Genomic DNA, 19631 nt, shown 5'->3' on the forward strand with positions numbered 1-19631 from the left:
ACAACACATTGCAGGCCTATCCTACCTCTCCTAACGTGTGTGTGTGTGTGTGTGTGTGTGTGTGTGTGTGTGTGTGTGTGTGTGTGTGTGTGTGTGTGTGTGTTTTGAAATAAATACTTTAATAAATTGTTTATTAACATTATACGCGCACGGCACCATTATAGAAAGGCTGACTAACCTCAGACAACTAAAACTGCCGCGCGCACACGCAGTATAGAACAGCCCTTAGGTTTGTAACCTGATATCTGGTGGGGTTTAACTGCCCTTATCTCTTTATCCTACCAGCCCCACACTTACAGGAAAGTAAATATATTCTTTTCTAATTGAACTGAAGCAAGCAAGGCTGAGACCTCCCCCAGAAAAGTTCAATAGTGCCGCTCCCTGCTAGATAAAATACAGATAGACTCATATGTAACAGATATGGTAGAGATCAAATGTTATTTCTACCATATCTGTTACATGTGCATCTGTCTGTATATCAGTTTATTTTATCTAGCAGGGGCTGGGAGCGCATTCTATCGAACTTCTCTGTTCCTGTTTGCACACCCAGTGGGGGGTGGGGTTTGAGTTGCTGCACCAGCTGATTTAGTTTATGACTGTGTGTTTTTATAGCGGTGTTATTCCACATTGCTCATATTAACAAACACATAATTTTATTTATATCTATTTATTATTTGCACCATGGTACATGCCTGCACCTGTAATTCATTTATTCGTTAAGTAGAGCAGTTACGACTAGTTTTACTGAGACCTCCCCCACCTACTTCTTGTAAATAGAAAAAAAAAGTGCATTTATAGCATCAACATAAAGTTTCAAAGTTTTTTTAAAAGTCCAGCTAATATATGTACGTCCCTCCTTCTTGCTCACCAACCAGCAATCCCTAAGGTAATAAAAAAAAAAAAAAAACTTACAGCTATCACCTTCTCCCCGATAACATGTGACTATGCACAGAGCACGTGATCCTCCCCTCCACCAACCGCCATGCAAAAGCGCAGGGCACGTGATGACACCCAACGTGACCGGTCAGCTGACTGCAGCAGGCGGCGGCGGTTAAGCTCGTTGTGTATTTAAACGCTCCTGGGTGGTGCGCCCGCTCACTCGGGCCGCTGTTCTTACACAGAGACGCGCTCACGTCCCCCCCCCGGCCGGTATCATGGAGAGACTGTGCTGCCTGCTCGTGCTGTGGGCCACCTGGAGCCGGCTGGGTGCGGCGGATACCCCGGCCAACTGCTCCTTCCCCGACTTGGAGGGGACCTGGGAGTTTCAGGTGGGGCCGGGGAAAGGGGCGGCTCGGGGCAGCAACATCGACTGCTCCCAGATAGGTGAGTGCAAGCCGGACAGTCACAGGAGACCCTTCCCCCTCCCGGGCAGTGAGGGGGCTTATCTGCTCTCACTTTGCGCACAGTTTGACTTTTACTTGCCACAAATACTTCCTGATGGCTGTAGAACCTGTACTTCTTGTTTACTCCCGGATAAAAGTTCTCTCGCACCAGATTAAGTTGGGTACAGGGATCTCCCTGGTTGCCAATATGAGCTGCAAGTGGTTGTAGATTGCAAGCTCTTTGAGACAGTTTTTTCCCTTCTCGTGGTGTTGGCTTTGTATTGCCTTGTGTAATCAGTGTGCGTTTATACGGAGTACATTTTAACCTCTGTATAAGTATCCATTATTTCGGTGCAGTTTGTAACCCGATCTTGCCTGCATGCCTTATTGATCCTGTATTCAGTTTACACCCCAGTCCCCAGTTTATTAGCCCTTCCTGGAGCTCAATAGGCGCAATATGGTGCAAGGCATCAGCACACTTCTCTTGACCAGGCCAAATAAGTGCTTTTCTCATCAGTATTGTTTCCTGAATAGTGTTCACTTGCCCTCGGGTAGTCTTTCCCTTGCTTGTGGAGATGTTGACTCTGTTAAGATGTGGATCACAGGTCTTCACAAACAAGGTGATGACTTCCAACCCAGTGTATTGAATAGGGGGCCATGGTGTTTGTAGTGTTTTTTTCTGTTTTTTTCTCACGAATAAATCCATGGTTGCTGCTTAGTGGAGGTGGGTACTATAGTTGTGTTTATTTAATTGCTGCTCTACCTGGTGCTGGGAACTGAAAACAAGAACTTGTACAACCGAAATAGCGTGTATATTAGACAAATTAACCCATCAAACCACTTCACAGTGCACCAAACGATTGTACATGCAAATGCATGAAATAACATCTTAATCCAACATTTAAAAGTGCATAGCATTTTACAATGTGATCTAAGTGTTAAAAAGAATCCTTTATATGTATAAAGCCACAGTGAGTGTGCAAATATAACCTCTTAAAAAAAAGTGCTTTGCATCAGGTGGATAAATGTACTGTTAAAACCAAGGTGAAGTGTTCACACTGCAATATGTATAAAATATACAATGGATATGAAGTGTCCAAACAAGTTTGGGTGATTCCAGCAGGGATAATGTCTTGGGTGGTTTTATAGTGTCTGTCCAAAATGGCAGCTAATCCAAAACCATTACAAAGCAGTTTTTACTAGGGACACTTGCAGTCACTTTTAGGGTCCTTTAACACGTCTACAAGACAGTCTAATTCCAGGAATTGTTGACTAAGGGAAAGTTAAAATTAGTTTGATTTTGTCATGGACTAAACTTTTAAACGGTTGTAGACAACATTGGGAGGGTAACTTTTAGATGCATGTTGATGGGGATTTGCTGCTCTAGGAAGACTGCTTTGCAGTTTTATGCAATCATTAGCCCATGATTGAGATATTTAACATACATTTAAAAACAAGTGAAACCTTAACAAATTTAAAACAATTCTTGTGTACACAGCTAAAATGTAATTCTAACACCCATGGCTAATAGGCTGGGCTAATTACTTAAAGTGCTAGTTGAGCCTCCCATTTACATTGCATCGTGTGCGACTCATGGTCCTGTTTATCAAGAAATTGAAGTGCTAAAACTTGCAAATGTAGAAAGTCTACACAGTATCGAGTTACTTAGTTTAATGACGCTTGCTCTGTTGCTTTGGTAGTTTCGGTTTGGTATGTATTAAAGCTTGATACATTCCAGGTACAGTAAAACCTTTGGACGCCTGATAATCTAACTTGATATTTTACAGGAACTCACTGGCATCATTTTTCTAGTGGCAACACTGTCTGTAACATTACTTTGGGAGCTTACTGTGAATACTTTCATGATGGCCCATTACTAGATCCGTGACACTTGTCACCTAGTGCTTCCTAAGGCTGTGTCCATAGGACGGTAGCCGTGCGGAGGCTGAGGGAAAGCGGGTGCTTTCCCTGGCCTTGGTCCGGGGGCGTGTTGGGGAGGTGGGGAGGGCCGTGATGTCACATAGCGGGTTCGCCCTCATTAAGAGAACCGCTCACGTGACCGGCCCTGCACTCCTGTGAGCGCTAAATCTAAAAATGTAATAAAACGCTTCCGCACGCTTGCGGAAGCGTGCACGAGCCCCTGCTAAAGCCGCTCTCATTGCGGCTGCAGGGGCTCACTGCCGAGCAGCAGCGCGCCTAAGCGCTGACCATGCCCGAGGCCTTATTGGGAAATGCTGTGCTGATCACACTGAAATGCATAATTCCAGCATTTCTTAACATGTCTAGGTGTTGGCGCTCTACACATCATTGATGTCTACTTTTTGTAATGTATGGATTTGCAGGCTGTGGTACCATTATAAAAAATTGTGCCCAGTCGTGTAATCTTAGTTTACCATTCGTATTTCGCAAAACAAACTGGAAACATAACTGGACTACAAACAGCTAGTAAAATGTGACTTGCCTATTGATTTGTAGCTCGTCTGATCCACATGATATGGGGCGGCTATGATGCTGGTGTACCGCATGTGAGGAACGGGCCATTCCCTACGCTTCTAGTGATTTGAAGTGGTAAGGGAGTGCTGGTGGGTGCCTCCACAGGGGGCACGCGTTCCTGGGCACCGGGATTTTGCCGGGGAGAACGTTAGATTGATGGTAGGTTCGTTGGAGTCGCAAGTGGGGCCGGCGGTTGTGTGTGCTTGCAGGGGAGCTCACAAGGCTGTGGCCGTGTGCCAGGGTTTTCCCTGCCTTTGGCAGTGACCTGCACTGGGCAGGGGGACTGGAGGGGGCCTGCACTGAAAATCCCCATGGGTTATGCTGCAGGGAGGAGGGGAAGAACGGGCCAGCCGGGTGGCCCCAGGTGGAATTAATGAAAGGTCCCTTTTCCTTTGCGATAAATAACCCCAACACTGTAATAAGCTAGACACGTTAGTTTGGAATAAAAAGGTCACAGCTTTATTTTTAACCACATGTTAAAAATCCAAACTGGCTGCATTTGGCCCGTTGATTATACATGGCAAAAGGGGGGGACCCTCCCCCCTCACCCCTCCTAGTCTGTGCAGTTGCTGCATTAGGCAGTTCGGCCTCCTGGGGTTAAATTTGAATTTTGTTTTTGTCACCTATATTGGTACCTTATTGTAAAATGCCAGTTAGTGTACAAATGTACTCGTAATCCAGTAGGTTGCTTTAATACGTACTATATTATGGTACACTAGTATTCAGTACTCTGAGGTAATGAAAGTTAATTTCTCTACTCAAACATACTAAATCAGTGGCGTGCTCCACAAATAGGATTTCTTTTTGTGTAGCTCTTCGGTACACTTAAACAATTTTCTACAAAAATGTACATTCTAGTTGGCACCACTGCTTCTTAATCTAAGTTAAGCGAAGTCCCTCCTTGCTATCTCTAGTCCACGTCAATATAAAACTTTACATTTACTTGCAAGACCTCTTTAGAAAGGAATAGTATATAGGCATATACCAAATAAGTAAACATACAGTAGGAAGGATGTAGACCCAGGGAGAAATCTGTTTTCCATTGTTGGCGCCAGAAGGAATTTGTTTTTTCTCCGTGAGCGACCAAATTGTCTGTCGTTTTTGTGCCTAAATGTAGAAAGCTTTTAAACCAATTCTAAATTGGATTAAAAACCATAAAATTATTAATATTACGCAGGGATTTCATTTGACTTTGCATTTCAGTATATGATGCCATGTACAAATAATACATTTTAGTTAATGTATAAAGTTATAGCTAGTTTGGTAAATGCATATAGATCTATACTAAAATATCAAATGTTTACTTTTAGGTCCTGTGGAAAGGAAAATTACTGTACATCTTAATGAACTTCTTGTAGCAGAAGATGGTCTTGGAAACTTGGGATTCTTCACGTTAATCTACAATCAAGGTTTTGAAGTTGTCATAAATGGCTATAAGTGGTTTGCATTTTTTAAGGTTAGTATAGAAAACCTACAACATATTAAATAAAACAAAAATATGCTTGCCTAGGATTATCCCTTTGGTTGTAGGAGCTTCTGTGTCAATGCCACAGCCCCTTCTGGCAAACTCAGATTGAGTTACTACACTGTTCCTTTAACCAGAAGTCCTGTTTCCCTGTAGTACAGATCGCGATCTCACCTAGAAAAATGTGCACAACATAGCCACTACAACGTCATTGGGCCCATGAAGAGCAGACCCCGTGATGTAGTGGCTACGTTGTCAGGCACCCAAGAATTGAACTTGAGGCTAGTGATCTGTTTAATGGATTAAATGAAGTTGCTTAAATATATCTATATCTGGTCTGCTACACAACTTCCTATATAATGAACTAGCTCTTGTGCCCGGGGAGCTGCAGCCACATCTCTCCCCCCCCCCCCCCCCCCCCCCCCCCCTGCTGCTGTGGCATCTCCCTACGCTGTTGCCGCATCCCCCCCCTGCTGCAATCACTACTCAAACTTTTGCTTTATACAATATCTGCTCTATTTGACTTCTGGTTCTTGAGACTTTCCTTCCTGTGTAGATGCTTGTTGTCCCTTTTGGTAAATCTAAGCCTCACTGGCTAATAGGAAGCCACAATGCCACCAGAGCATGACATTGGAGCAATCATATTTCTTTATTTTCATTTTACTAGCACAAAGTTAAGATCTGAGGATCTCTGGAGCTAGGAATTATGCAATTTGGCTCCGACTCCCTGCCTTCAATTTTGTAGGTTAAAAAATCGATTAGCTTTGAGGAATGTGCATGCTTTTTGCTATTGGTTTTCAGACCACAATTAGATTATTTGTGTTAAAATGACCAGAATCTGAATCTCATCACATGATTCTTGAGACTGAAACATCCTTGGGGAGCCCAAGTGAAGTTTTAATGTGATCTTGAGTATATTGTATTTGGATAACTGTTAAAACATAAGTTGTGTAACAAAACATTAAATGTATTGCACTTCTAGTATATGTAATGTATACTGCACCTATTATACACATACACATACACATACACTTAAACCACTTGTAGTGTTAATTGGAAACTTTTACTGCACCGTTACCATTCTGACCAATGGATTTTGAAGACTTATCTTTGTTTTATTATTACAGTATGAACAACAGGGTACAAATGTCACAAGTTTTTGTCATGAGACGTTTCCTGGATGGGTGCATGATGTGCTTGGTCGTAACTGGGCATGCTTTGTTGGAAAGAAAGTGACATCGTCTCCTCGTAGGATTGTAAATCCGGTACCCTTTCCTAAACAAGGAGCAAGGTAGTTCTTGCTAACAATTTGTTTACAAATGCATCTGTTTTGTTTCCTGTATCATGCAGAACCATTAATTTGAAATTGATTACTGAGATATTGCTAAGACCATATGCTCAAACTCTAAAGAACTGCATTCACGTGTTTCACTTTGTAACCACTGCAAACTATACTGTACATTAGTTGCTAGCTTCATTTTTAGGGAATATCCCTAAATGGCAAAAACATAATTTTCTGTAGTCAATCATTAAAGTCAAGTATTGGTGATAATTTCAGGTTTAGGCTGTTATTACTCTTTGAAAAAGCAAAATTATAGATAACTCACATGCCTGTTACTTGTAGTTTGAAACAAGTTAACATAATTTTAAGATCAGATGGAAATAAAATACAATAGCCAGGAAACTGCTAAAAAAAAGAAATGCAATTTCCTGTTGTGAAATTCAGTACTTGAGTGGTTACAATAGTGTGAAATGACAATCTTGGGACTTCTGGTGACATTAACCTTCTCTGCCAGTGGCGCCTGCAATTGTTGCTGCCTCTATGGCAACAAAAGGAGTAAAATTAACAAGATACGGCTTGCAGACATCATTTTCTATATCACAACTTGACTTTGGTAAAATAATTTTTTTTAAGACCAATTCCATGTATTTGTTTGCATGAACATTGGCTATGTGGGATGTTTTTGTATATACAGGTACATGATTTACATTTTTTTTTCCCCACAGGTTTTCAAGCAAACCCTACAAGTATAATTATGATTTTGTGGAGGCAATAAATACGGTTCAGAAATCCTGGGCTGCGACTGTGTACAAGGAATATGAAGGGATGCCTCTTGAAGATCTTATTAGGAGAGCTGGTGGCCGCAACTCCAGAATTCCCAGGTATTTACACATCATTCCTATACATTTGTGGCCAACATTTTTTTTTTTAAATACTCTTGTATAAATTTTGCAAATATAGGAATAGAAAGTAAAAATAATTTAAGTTAACATTAATTAATTAAAGTTAACGACTAAGGGGCCTATGCAGAGAGCAGCGAATTTTAAAATTGGCGAATTTATTAAAAAGTAGCTTTTTTGGAGAGTTTTATTCTCCATATGCAGAAAAGTGCGAATTCTGCTATGTTTAACATGGATGCGTGTGGCGAGTTTAAATTGGCGAGATGTGCGCTTCAGAAACGTGTAAAAACAAATTTGCGCCTTTTTTTCCCCTTTGCAATGGCCGCGAGCGGCAGCTTCTTGCCAGTTTTTTCTGGCAAGGCAAAAAGGAGACAATCGCGCCATTTTATTGGCGCGAACAGCCGCTAGATGCCGTTCGCGCCTCTCTGCATACGGATATTTTTAAAACTGGCGAGATTGAGGTTCTCGCCAGCCGCGAGGCGAGTTTTACAAATAGAAAAGAAAAATTGGCGCGTTTTTCGGAACTCGCCATTTTCCGCTGTTTTCTGCGCGATTTTCTCCAAAAAATGGCGAATTTCGAAATAGCGCTGCTCTCTGCATAGGCCCCTAAGTCGTGGGGTGAGGAGAACACGGTAAAAATGTACTAAGCAATTTTTATTGGTAATATTACTCCATGATGTACTTTCTATCTGGTCACTTAATCTTTCTAGTCTCTAAGCCTAAATTCCTATTTTCCTTTGGGTCCTGTGTTCTGCTCATTTAACACAATGTCTAGGTGTAGCATAAAATACACAAAACTAGATGGTGGAAGTGACTGCCAATGGTTGAATATTCTAAAAAAACAAAAAAAAAAAAACCTTTCCAATTGTTTTTACAGCTGAGACTTGCCAGTGGTATTTGCCAAGTTTGGCCAGGCCAACCCCCACTGTAAAACATCTAATTTTAGGACAGGGTGGATTAAAGATATACTTAATTGACGAGCTCCTTTTTTTATTTTGGCAATTAAGAAAATCATTTTTCTACCATCTTTGGTGTGAGCAACTACATTTGTTTTATGGAGGCCAGTTACATTAGCGGCAATCCATAACTTTTTTTCTATTTTATACAGGATTGAAGCAGGGGGTCAACGGAACTTCAGTAATTTCCCCTTCGGGACCCCCTGTTTCTGGTGATACTCGCCTCCCTTAGTGGGTGCTGGTAAACCCTTCAGGGTTCATGGTATGGTGGATTTTCAAAGCTCCCGGGCCAGTAGGAGGCAGTGACATCACCCACTGTTTCCTATTGGCCCATGTGACGAGGGAACTTAAAACTGCTGGAGATACCGGCACCCCCTTTTGGAGGCAAGTATTTCTGGGAGCAGGGGGTCTCCGCAGCTGAAATGAAGGGGATTCGGGTCTTTAGACCCCCTGCTTCAATCCTGTATTTAAAAAAAATATGAAATATGGAAAACTGCATAGATTGCTCCTTAAAGTTCTTTATGAAATGTTTAAGTCCCCCTAAAGTATTGCAGATGCTCCCATGATGAAAATAAAACAATGGTGTTTTTATATATTATGGTTAAAACGGTGATGGTTTAATATATACATTAAAAAATATTGGGTGCCTATAAGAATGTTTAAATCTTTGTATATTTTAGTTGAGTGGTTGCATTTTCTTTTACTTGGGGATATTACGGCATGCTAAGGAAGTTTTCCTCCACTCTTCAATTCATCCTGTGACCAGGCCATGAGGGCGATAAAGGCAGTGATGACTGGATTGACATGCATCCAATGTAAGAGTTGCTGGCACTGCCAGTAGTGGGGGATTACACGATTACACTAGTTTAATGAAGCCAGATATCTGAAACTGTATGTCAAGAGGGATTTCTTTTGAGGTTTTCTCTTAATTGTAGAAAGCAGACATGCCTGTATTGGGTTTTTGGAGAACTCTTTTGGTCTTTCCTCTGTTTGCTTGTAGGATACGTGCTGTACACTGTGCTAGTTTCCTAATTGGTTAATAAATTGTATGTACAATGCTATTCTTACTCGACTTTCTTTTTACACCCACCTTATTAAAGTAGACCGAGAACAGCCCCAGTACCCACTGATGCTAAATACACAGCTTTACCAGAGGCTTGGGATTGGAGAAATGTTAATGGAGTGAACTTTGTCAGCCCTGTTAGAAATCAAGGTACTTGTTCTTGATTGCTCAATTACTTTTACAGTGCAATTCTGCCTTGCTTACTACTGTACATATTGTTTTGATATGAATCTGTTTGTACTGTTGAGGGATTTACACAAGATATGTGGAAGGCCACCACTGAAGGATACAGAATGTCGTATTTATGGTCCAAAACGAAAATCTGTTTCAGTTGTATATATCATGCATAGACTTTTACAAATAAATACTATATGTAACACCTTAGTTATAGGGTTCCCTATTTCAGGAACCCTATAACTTATGTCTTTATTGAATATAGCAACATAGTAACGTAAATGAGGTTGAAAAGTCATGTCCATCTTCAACCTACTGTATGCTAAATGTAGACTATATAAAGAACATATAGTAATTTAGTATATATTGTATACAGTATATGTACTAGTTTCTGGCATAATTTGACTGACTTGTTTCATACAGAATGTACACTTGCTGCATATTCATAATTCAGGCTTTTGCATACTATTGGACAGCCTTGATCTTTAGTTGGAACAAGTTTGGTACAGCAAAAGTTTCTTCTCCATTCTATTTTCTTCTTTGTTGATCAAAGTTTAGGTGCTACCATGATGCATTGATACTTTGTCGCAAGTACCAGTTTACCACTGAAATATTGATCAATAAAATCTGGACTACTGTATTGTGTAGATTTTGAAAATGAGCTTTAAGGTTATTTCTTTAAATGTGTACTTTTTATGCTTTTAAATGTGTACATTCTATATGCCTTCAAGTTGTAAGATGTTTGGCGCAGTCTTAATCTGGTTCGGTATGTCTATATAAATGGATAAATTCCAAGCTTGTCCTGGGAAAAAAATAGAATGCAACAAATTAGCATTTGACTGCGTTTTTTGCGCACTGAAATCATTTGTTGGAAAGTTGGTCACATTTATCATGATTTGAAGGAAAAAAAGCACTTCACATTTGTAGGTGTTTCCCAGACATACAAAGTTACGCTTGTATGAATCGTAAGAAAAGCCCTGCTCCAAATTAAGAATAATTCTTCCAAACAGTGTGAAAAGGTGGTGCTCACAGGGAAGTGGAGACACTTTGTAAACTAGGAAAGAAAGAATCCCTTTTATGTGGCACTAGAGAAACACCTTAAATTAAATATTAAACTTTATTGGAGTAAACTAAAATAGTACTGTTTGGACTCCACAAAAGGATGGACAAAACAGATAAACAATTAACACAAACCGAAGTGTGGGCATGTGTTGCTGATCCTGCTAGTTGTAAATGTATATTAAATATTATAGTATTAAGTAAAAACAAAATGCTAATGATCGGCACAGATATCTGGGTGGATACAAAGGTGTATATAGCCACCAACTATCCCATCATGAAATAATTGAAGGTTATCTAGTTTATACTTGACCTGCAATAGGTAAGTGGAGCTATTAGAGTGGTGTCTTAGGTGTACCCCGTATTGTAAGGAGGACCTGAGGGGACCTCTTATCACTAATCTGTTTAATATATTAAACAGTTTAGTCGGGTGGGTACTCAGTGTAGCACTTGGTACTAGTGTAGCTACTTTGTAACTTTAACTAAGTATTTAACACAATGACACTACTGACTCAGTATTTTAGAGCCCTATTACATAGCTTGAGTTAACAAGTAAACTGACAGTCAGTGCTGTTGCTGCCCACAGACAGCCTGCGAAGCACTCCGACCAAGTATGCGCCCACACCTCTTTGATGAGCCGGCGTCACTGAGTTCACGTCTGACGTACATTTCACCTTCGTGGCTTCATCGGGGGCAGTAGTGTCATTGTGTTTACTACTTAGTTTAACTAAGTGCTAAGGTCTGTGAGGAAGTTTACTGGCTGTGCTTTAATCCAGGCTGTGCTGAAGCTGTGTAACACGAAGTCATAAGCTTATAGAGATCATGTTAAAATGTAAAAGTAAAAAGTGGCAGTGCTCATTTGCATGTCATTACCCAGAATTCCTGGCTGCAGTGAAAATGTATGCCAAGAGATGGGGGGGGGGGGAGGGGGAAAGCAGTGTGGACTAACAGTTTGTTCATAACTGGTATGTTTGCAAAACTACCAGAATAGCAGGAAAGATTATACATTTTCTCATCACGTTTAATTTTGTTTTCTAGCATCTTGTGGAAGTTGCTATGCTTTTGCTACAATGGGAATGCTGGAAGCTAGAATTCGTGTCTTGACCAACAACAGTCAGACTCCTATATTCAGTCCACAGCAGGTTGTGTCATGCAGCAAATATTCGCAAGGTAAATGGGTCCATATTATAAATGTTGTGATGATAATTGTTTCTGACTTGGGTCATGATCAGTTGCAACAAACCTTTCCATGCTTCTTGTAACTTGTTGATCTGATAGTTCTGTCTTATAGTATTGATTGCATTTAGGCATCAATCTCTCAAACCTACATACAGTATACTTGTGAAAATGTGAACACTTGCTGAGACTTGTAGATTAAAGCTTAAGCGCACAACTGAAGTAAAAATGTAAATTTTAGTACAGTAGATCACTGTATAATCTCTACACTTAAAGTCCTGAGTGCCTGCTCTTTCTGTATCTACAGCTCAACCCGATTATAACGCAGTCTAACGTGTCTCCTGGTGTAAACCTAATTTCGCCGAACGAGAACTTACCGGCATCTGCATTTCTCTGCTGCTACCTGCTGTAGACTTCTCGAGTGCAGAGGCAGTTCTATTCCTGTATGATATAATTTATAAATTATAAAATAAAATAATAATTTTTTACCAGGAAGTAATTGAGTTACCTCTCGTTTTCAGTTGTCCTGGACATAGCGTTAAGATGACAAATTGTTGTTTTATTTTGATTATAATGTACATTGCTAACAGACACATACGCACCCCTAATATATATATATATATATATACATACATTTTTAAATTATAATTTATCAATTTTATGTATATTATAAAATAAAATTTATACAGCTCAACCCCGTTATAGCGCAATCCGTTAGAACGCGAATCCGCTTTTAACGCGGTCTGAGCATGGCTCCCGAATTTAAAACTTCCATTTTGCCACGCAAGAACCTTACCGGCATCTCTCACCTCACTTCATAGAAGCTTTCCTCTCTGCAGCCGTCCACGTGCTCTCCTCTCTGCAGTTGTCGTGTGCCGTCTTTTTTTTTTTTTTTTTTTTTTTTTTTTTTAAACATTCAATTAAATGCATTATTGACTAACGGACACACACAAATTGAACATTAGTACATTTTATATAAGACACATGCAGGGATTGAACTCAGGACCTTCCACTGGTACTTATACCTATGTCATACCTCTTATCTCTACACCATAGGCTGGGTGTGACAAGACATACCCTAAAAATATATATTTATCCTCTGTAAGAAGAGTGTACTTAACTGTTAAGTTAATTTCTAGATGTCAGTGACCTCACACAGTCACTGGTGTAGAGGTAAGGTATGACATAGGTATAAGTACCACTGGACGGTCCTGAGTTCAATCCCTGCATGTGTCTTATACAAAATGTACTCATGTTAAATTTGTGTGTGGCCGTTAGTCAATAAAGCATTTAATTGAATGTTTAAAAAAAAAAAAGACTGCACACGACAGCTGCAGAGAGGAAAGCTTCTATGAAGTGAGGAAAGAGATGCAGGTAAGGTCCTCGCGTGGCAAAATTGAGGTTTAAAACCAATATGGCTGCCGGTCGAATTTTAACGCGATCCAAGTTATAACGCGGTCTACGGGCTGTGGACCCCAAGGACCGCGTTATAACGGGGTTTAGCTGTACATTGAGGTTATTAGGAATAGGGCTCAGATACTAAGTGAGGTTATTAGAAATATTATAAAATAAAATGTATACATTATAATAAAAATGTATAAATTTTATTTTTATTACAATGTATAATTTATCAATTAATTTATTTTATAAATTATACCATATCATACAAGAATAGAACTGAGGACCTTTCATTTGCTAGACCAATTCTATACCTCCAAGTGATTGTCACAGGCTCTAAAAGCATACTTAATATTTTGTACGAAGTCTACTGCAGAGGAGAAATGCAGATGCTGGTAAGTCCTCGGGCGGCGAAGTTTATGCGATCCCAGATATAACGCGGTTTCATTTTGTGACCCCAAGGACTACGTTATAACGGGGCTCCGCTTTATATGTACATCTATTGATTTACTTTTTTTTTTTTCATATGTAACTTGAAAGTCACAATTGTATCTTGTTTCCTTTACCATCTGGGGTAGCATCATTTTTAAAGCAAAAAAAGAACATTAAACTTATTTGTGTTTTGTCCTTTTTTACAGGTTGTGATGGCGGCTTTCCATATCTTATTGCAGGCAAATATGCTCAAGATTTCGGTATTGTAGAAGAACAAAATTTTCCCTACACTGGCCAAGGTTCACCATGCACTCTTAAGGATGAATATTATAGATATTATACTTCTGAATACCACTATGTTGGAGGATTTTATGGAGGTTGCAATGAGGTCTTTATGAAGTATGAGCTTCTTATGGCTGGCCCTCTTGCAGTAGCATTTGAAGTTTACGGTGACTTCATGCACTATAGGGGAGGGATCTATCACCATACTGGGCTGCAGGATAAATTCAACCCCTTTCAGTTAACAAATCATGCTGTTCTTTTAGTGGGCTATGGTACGGATTCTAAAACCGGGGAAAAGTTTTGGCTGGTTAAAAATAGCTGGGGAGAATCATGGGGGGAAAATGGTTACTTTAGAATACGTAGAGGGGCTGATGAGTGTGCAATTGAAAGCATAGCAGTGGCTGCCACTCCTATTGAAAGAATGTAAGGAATTTTTAATGCTGTGAAGTGTGTTTTTTTTTTTTTGTTTTTTTTTTAAATCTTTTTAAAGAAAAAGGGAGATCTTGAATATCGTGAAAAACCTTACAGGCGTCAGCAGGTTTTTCTTGGTTTTCTATTTTTTTTTTTGCACTATGCTGCAACCATATCAGGGGAAAGCTATGCAGTACATTTGTATTTTAGCTTTGCTTTAAATCACAATTGCTCAACTACGGATGATGAATCATGATCTAAACTCACTTTATAATTTTTTTTTTTAGCTGTTACCAAGATACTTGGCTTTTTTGATTAACTTTTATTATACAGTATGCAGGTGGTCCTTCCTGTAATCTGAACTGTTATCCAACAGGAAGCTCCAATATCACCCCCCTGATGTTTTGGCTTACTATTGGCCCACAGGACCAGCACGATTTGGCAGAAATTTTGATTTCCTAATTTGAAACTTTTAACACCGGCAATTAAACCGATTGGTATCTTGAACTGGAGGCCCCCTAAACTTCAATCTTCTCTGGAGGATCCCCCCTGTTCAAATATGGTTTAGAAAAGAAAATCTGTATAAAGTTAATTTAACGATCTTTAAACAATATTGGCTAAATGTTGATGAAGCTGCTACTTTTATTTAGAATTCTGTCACTAGGGTGTACAAAATTATCATTCAAACAAATATACTTGACAGTATCTACAGCTAGTACTGTAAGTGGCTAAATTTCAGTATACACCGTTTTGATGGAATGTCTACAATTGCAGGAATATGAAGCTGTTTCTTAGTTGCTTTGTAAAGGGACTTAAAAAAGTGTGCCTTAATCAGGAGTACTTGTTTTAAATTTTGATATTGTAATTTGCATCACACATGCTGAATAAAGATTTTTCTAAAAAAAACAAATGGGTTTTTTGTTGTGGCATTTTGATTTTAGACTGTGTATACATAAATGCAAGATGAGGATGTACAAACCTAAAGCGCAAAGGAGAGAGAGAAACAGAACATAGTATATTCTGTAAAGGAAAATCCTCCTGTATTATGAAATACTTACAGAAGGGTGTTGAATGTACAGTAGGCAGAATATTCCAATCTGGCAGATGAGGGTCCTTGATCCACTTTAGAATGTACAGGAGAGCGAATCCAAACTGCTGGGCTCACGTCATTTGCAGACGTCCGATCAAGCATGCATATAGGGAAAGGCAAAAGATACCATTGGGCAAAATTGTATTGTAAACAAAACATTACAAATATATACACGTGAATGGCAAATAGTAATATAAAAAACACACAAACATACTTAAAAACATGAGGTAATTATCAATGTATGACTTCCTGGTAAAATATTTTATAAATATAGCCTAAACTAACAATTAAAGTAAAAATTAGGCTCCACAATATCCCAATGAGAGCTGAAAACGTCCGTTGATGAAATTCTTCTAGGACCCAGTGCACCAGGTCCCTGGACTCGCAGCCTTGAATCCGTGGAGACCATACAACTGCACAGCTCAACAACTTATTCACTGGTTAGCGTCTCCACACGATGGTGCACGGACGCTCCTACGTGATGACGTAATGGCAAAATAGTGACTAAACCTACACGTTTCGCACGTACAATGTGCTTCAGGGAGTAATGTCACATGGGGCAGGGCTCTTATTTATATTCATCCTTGGAACAATGTAACCAATTTAGCAATCAGTCAGCTATTAAACACAAATGTAGCTTATGCAAACAACACTTAAGATGTTGATAAACATCTGAAACAGAACATAAACCCCCTTAGAGTCAAATGAATGATGATCACATTTTTAGTTTTCACAAAATTAACGTGTCATTAAATAACACTATATTCAATATAAATCTGAAAACAATATATTAAGTAATCCAAATCAACTGACTAAAATTAAATCTGATGAATAAACAAGTGTATGGTCTTGATTAATTAACGAAACCTGAACTAATGAAGGGTTCTGATTGAACAAAATGTGGTCTCCTTAAATGAACTATAAATGACAATGTATAAAAAGAAATGAACTAATGAAAAATATAACATGCAAGAAAATACAATGATGTATGAATGTGTGCTGAACCAATAAAAAAATCACTGTACACGTATGTAGTAATTGCCAGAGAATATTTGTCAAAACTGGCCTGATATCAGAATCCTTTAATGTAACCAAAAGAAAATTAAAATTCATTGAGGCAATTCCATAGAGAATATATCCCTCTCAGTGAAAGTATAAAAGTAGATCTGTAATGCAACATAATACATGATAATCCCAACATTGTGGACAGATAACAGTATTTAAACCCAGTTATTTCTTTAAAAAGTGTTATCCACTACATTGTTGAAGAACATTGGATGCTTGGTTCTGAGCTTGAAATTCCAAATTGTTTCCTGCGTATCAGGTATAAATATCTATTGCCACTTCTAATATTATCCATCAAAGATCAGCCATTTAATAAGTGCAATGCATGTGGGTTATCATGGACTTGATGAAAATGGTCCAAAAGAAAGGTAAGGGGTTTACCCTTTATCTAGGAAATGTATTGTAATTTTAATGTTCATACTGTGCTCCAATTCATATTTTGAGACTTCTAATTCTTTTATCCACATATTGAATCCCGGTCGCATTGTAGTAAATATAACAAATTTACTATTTCAATTAATGAATGTACTTCAAAGCTTTCATATTAGTGACCATGGATTTTACATACTTGTCAGGTCTCATACATTCACAAGTTTTACAGCCAGAACACTTATAGTATCCATTGGGCCTTGTTACCTGAACAAATGTAGAATTTTAATGAGGCACCAAACTTGGGGCCAAAATTAATTTAAAATCTCTAACTTTCTTGAAGACCACCTTGGGATGTGATGGTAAAATACTGCACAAAATGGGGTCTTATTTCAAAATATTCCAGTGAGACAAAATATTTCTAATTTTGCAATGAGTTCCATTGAATTGGGTAATGAACACAGTGACCACTCTAATTCCTTAGAGCATTTGGAACATATTGCTGTATTGGCATTAGTACCTACAGTGGTGTGAAAAAAGAAAGTACACCCTCTTTGAATTCTATGGTTCTACATATCAGGACATAACAATCATCTGTTCCTTAGCAGGTCTTCAAATTAGGTAAATACAACCTGAGATGAACAACACATGACATATTATACAGTGTCATGATTTATTTAATAAAAATAAAGCCAAAATGGAGAAGCTGTGTGAAAAACTAAGTACACCCTTACTGCTTCCATAGGAATTAAGATGCTAAGTAGCAGACAGGTGCTGCTAATCAAATGCCCTTGATTAATTGATAAGCAAGTGTGACCACCTCTACAAAAGCTGAAGATTTTGCAGTTTGCTGGTCTGGAGCATTCAGGTGTGTTAACACAATGCCAATGAGGAAACACATCAGCAATGATCTTGGGCAGCAACAATTGCTTCTCCATCAATCTGGGAAGGGTTATAAGGCCATTTCCAAACAATTTAAAGTCCATCATTTTACAGTAGAAAGATTATTCAAAAGTGGAAAACATTCAAGGCAGTTGCCAATCTTCCCAGGAGTTGGCGTCCCAGCAAATTCACCCCAAGGTCAGACCGTGCAATGCTCAGAGAAATTGCACAATACCCAAGAGTTACATGGTTTGGCTGGCACTGCGAGAGCTTCCCCTGCTATAATCTCTGTGTTTCAGGTAGATTTAACTGAAATTAATGCGTTTGAGTGTTTAAATAGTCGTCGAGGGTTGCGGCGCTCACACTCTAGGCTTCCATGCACCTAGTCCTCGCGCATGCGCCTCCCTTTCCTGTTGTTTTTGCTGCCATATTTCTGTTTTTTGTGGCTCTTCTCTCCGTCCCTCATCCCCCATTTTTCCCCTCAATCCCTAGATGATGGTACTGTTTTGGTATCTTCCCATGTGTTTGTGCTGGCATAGAAGGGCAGTGGAGAAGTAGAATTCTTAACTTTTATTTCTGTTGCCTCCAGATCGGTCCTATATAATATATATTGTCTGTTATGCTCTTTCTTCTATTGCTTAGCTAGACATAATTGCTATGAAGAGAAAGGAGCCTTGTAAGGGCCAATCGAGCCAGATTCATTTTAGTCTGCCCCCATGTTTTCTGACATGGAGGGATTAAAAGGAATGGAATTTAAGATTGCCACTTTTTTCCCCTCTCCAAACCAGAAATATCAATGAACAGATTTGGTATGGAAGCCAATTCTTTCTTTTTACTTGCCAAGATTTTGTTGCCAACTGTAACTCAGACCGAAGTACATTAAAACTGAATTTCAACGTAAATATAGATTAGGAATGGATTAATTATTGGAGTATGTGAATTATAGTGCACAGTAACTGAAAGTTGGCCAATGTGTATAATATATAACATGTTAATATCAAAGCCATGTAGGCAGTTAATATCAAAGCCATGTAGGCAGTGATCAAAAATTACATCTGGTGCCCCTTTATGGAAGGCAATTTATGTATCGCTTTATGTATCGCTTTATTTATATTGCCATTCATGTATATATCGCTTCATAGCAGTAATACATGTGACAATAATATAACACACAATGAGACATAAAAGTAACATTAGGAAAATGGAGTCTCTGCCCTGAAGTCCTTTCAATAGTTTTAATACTATGCTTAATTAACAAATTCATAACTAATTGACTGCACTTTTTCCTTTAAAGTATTAATTTTCAATGCATTAATTTAAAAGTTATTTTGGATGGGAGTTTTTTGTGGCCACTATAACTCAAATTATAAGTCATTTAACTTCTGTATATTATACAGATAGGAAAAAAGAAACGGGTACAATGTCATTAAGGTAATAGCATATAAATCACAAAATGTAAAGCTTACATTTGTTAAAATACCATTTACCTTGGTCATAAAGGCTATTGCCTATGTGTCAAATGCGAAAGACTGGACCATGACATACAGTGGTTGTATATAAATAAATTAGTGCTTCTCAGCTACCAGTATTTCTAAAGCAGAGACCTCATAGCCAACAGATCTATAGTCCATAATGTAGAGGTGTGACAGAACGCATAAAGATGCAACACACAGAGATCCTACGTACACAACTAGCAGGACATGAGGGCTAATAAACTAAGAAGTTTATTAGCAAGGATAACCATAAAAATGTCACAAAGTAGTTTGTGTTACGGTCACGTGCGTTGATGTGTACTGTCCAGGAGACAGACCTG

The 19631-nt window shown here is 38.8% G+C and overlaps 1 protein-coding gene and 1 long non-coding RNA gene across 2 annotated transcripts in view; one reads left to right on the forward strand and one right to left on the reverse strand.

The window, feature by feature from the left end:
* The window catches only part of LOC142490365 (uncharacterized), a 106679-nt gene extending 105611 nt beyond the window's left edge, over positions 1 to 1068 (reverse strand). The window contains exon 1 of the long non-coding RNA XR_012800039.1: positions 913 to 1068. This is a non-coding gene — a long non-coding RNA (uncharacterized LOC142490365). The remainder of the gene's footprint in view (positions 1 to 912) is intronic.
* Positions 1025 to 15322, forward strand: CTSC (cathepsin C). Its single transcript, XM_075592561.1, has 7 exons — positions 1025 to 1323; positions 5126 to 5271; positions 6408 to 6571; positions 7288 to 7443; positions 9518 to 9630; positions 11752 to 11883; positions 13926 to 15322. Exons 1-7 carry the CDS (start codon positions 1155 to 1157, stop codon positions 14426 to 14428), a joined length of 1383 nt encoding a protein of 460 aa, XP_075448676.1. The 5' UTR covers positions 1025 to 1154; the 3' UTR covers positions 14429 to 15322.
* Positions 15323 to 19631: the final 4309 nt, after the last annotated feature.

The sequence above is a fragment of the Ascaphus truei genome, chromosome 3 (assembly GCF_040206685.1).
Source record: "Ascaphus truei isolate aAscTru1 chromosome 3, aAscTru1.hap1, whole genome shotgun sequence".
Taxonomy (NCBI): Eukaryota; Metazoa; Chordata; class Amphibia; order Anura; family Ascaphidae; genus Ascaphus; species Ascaphus truei.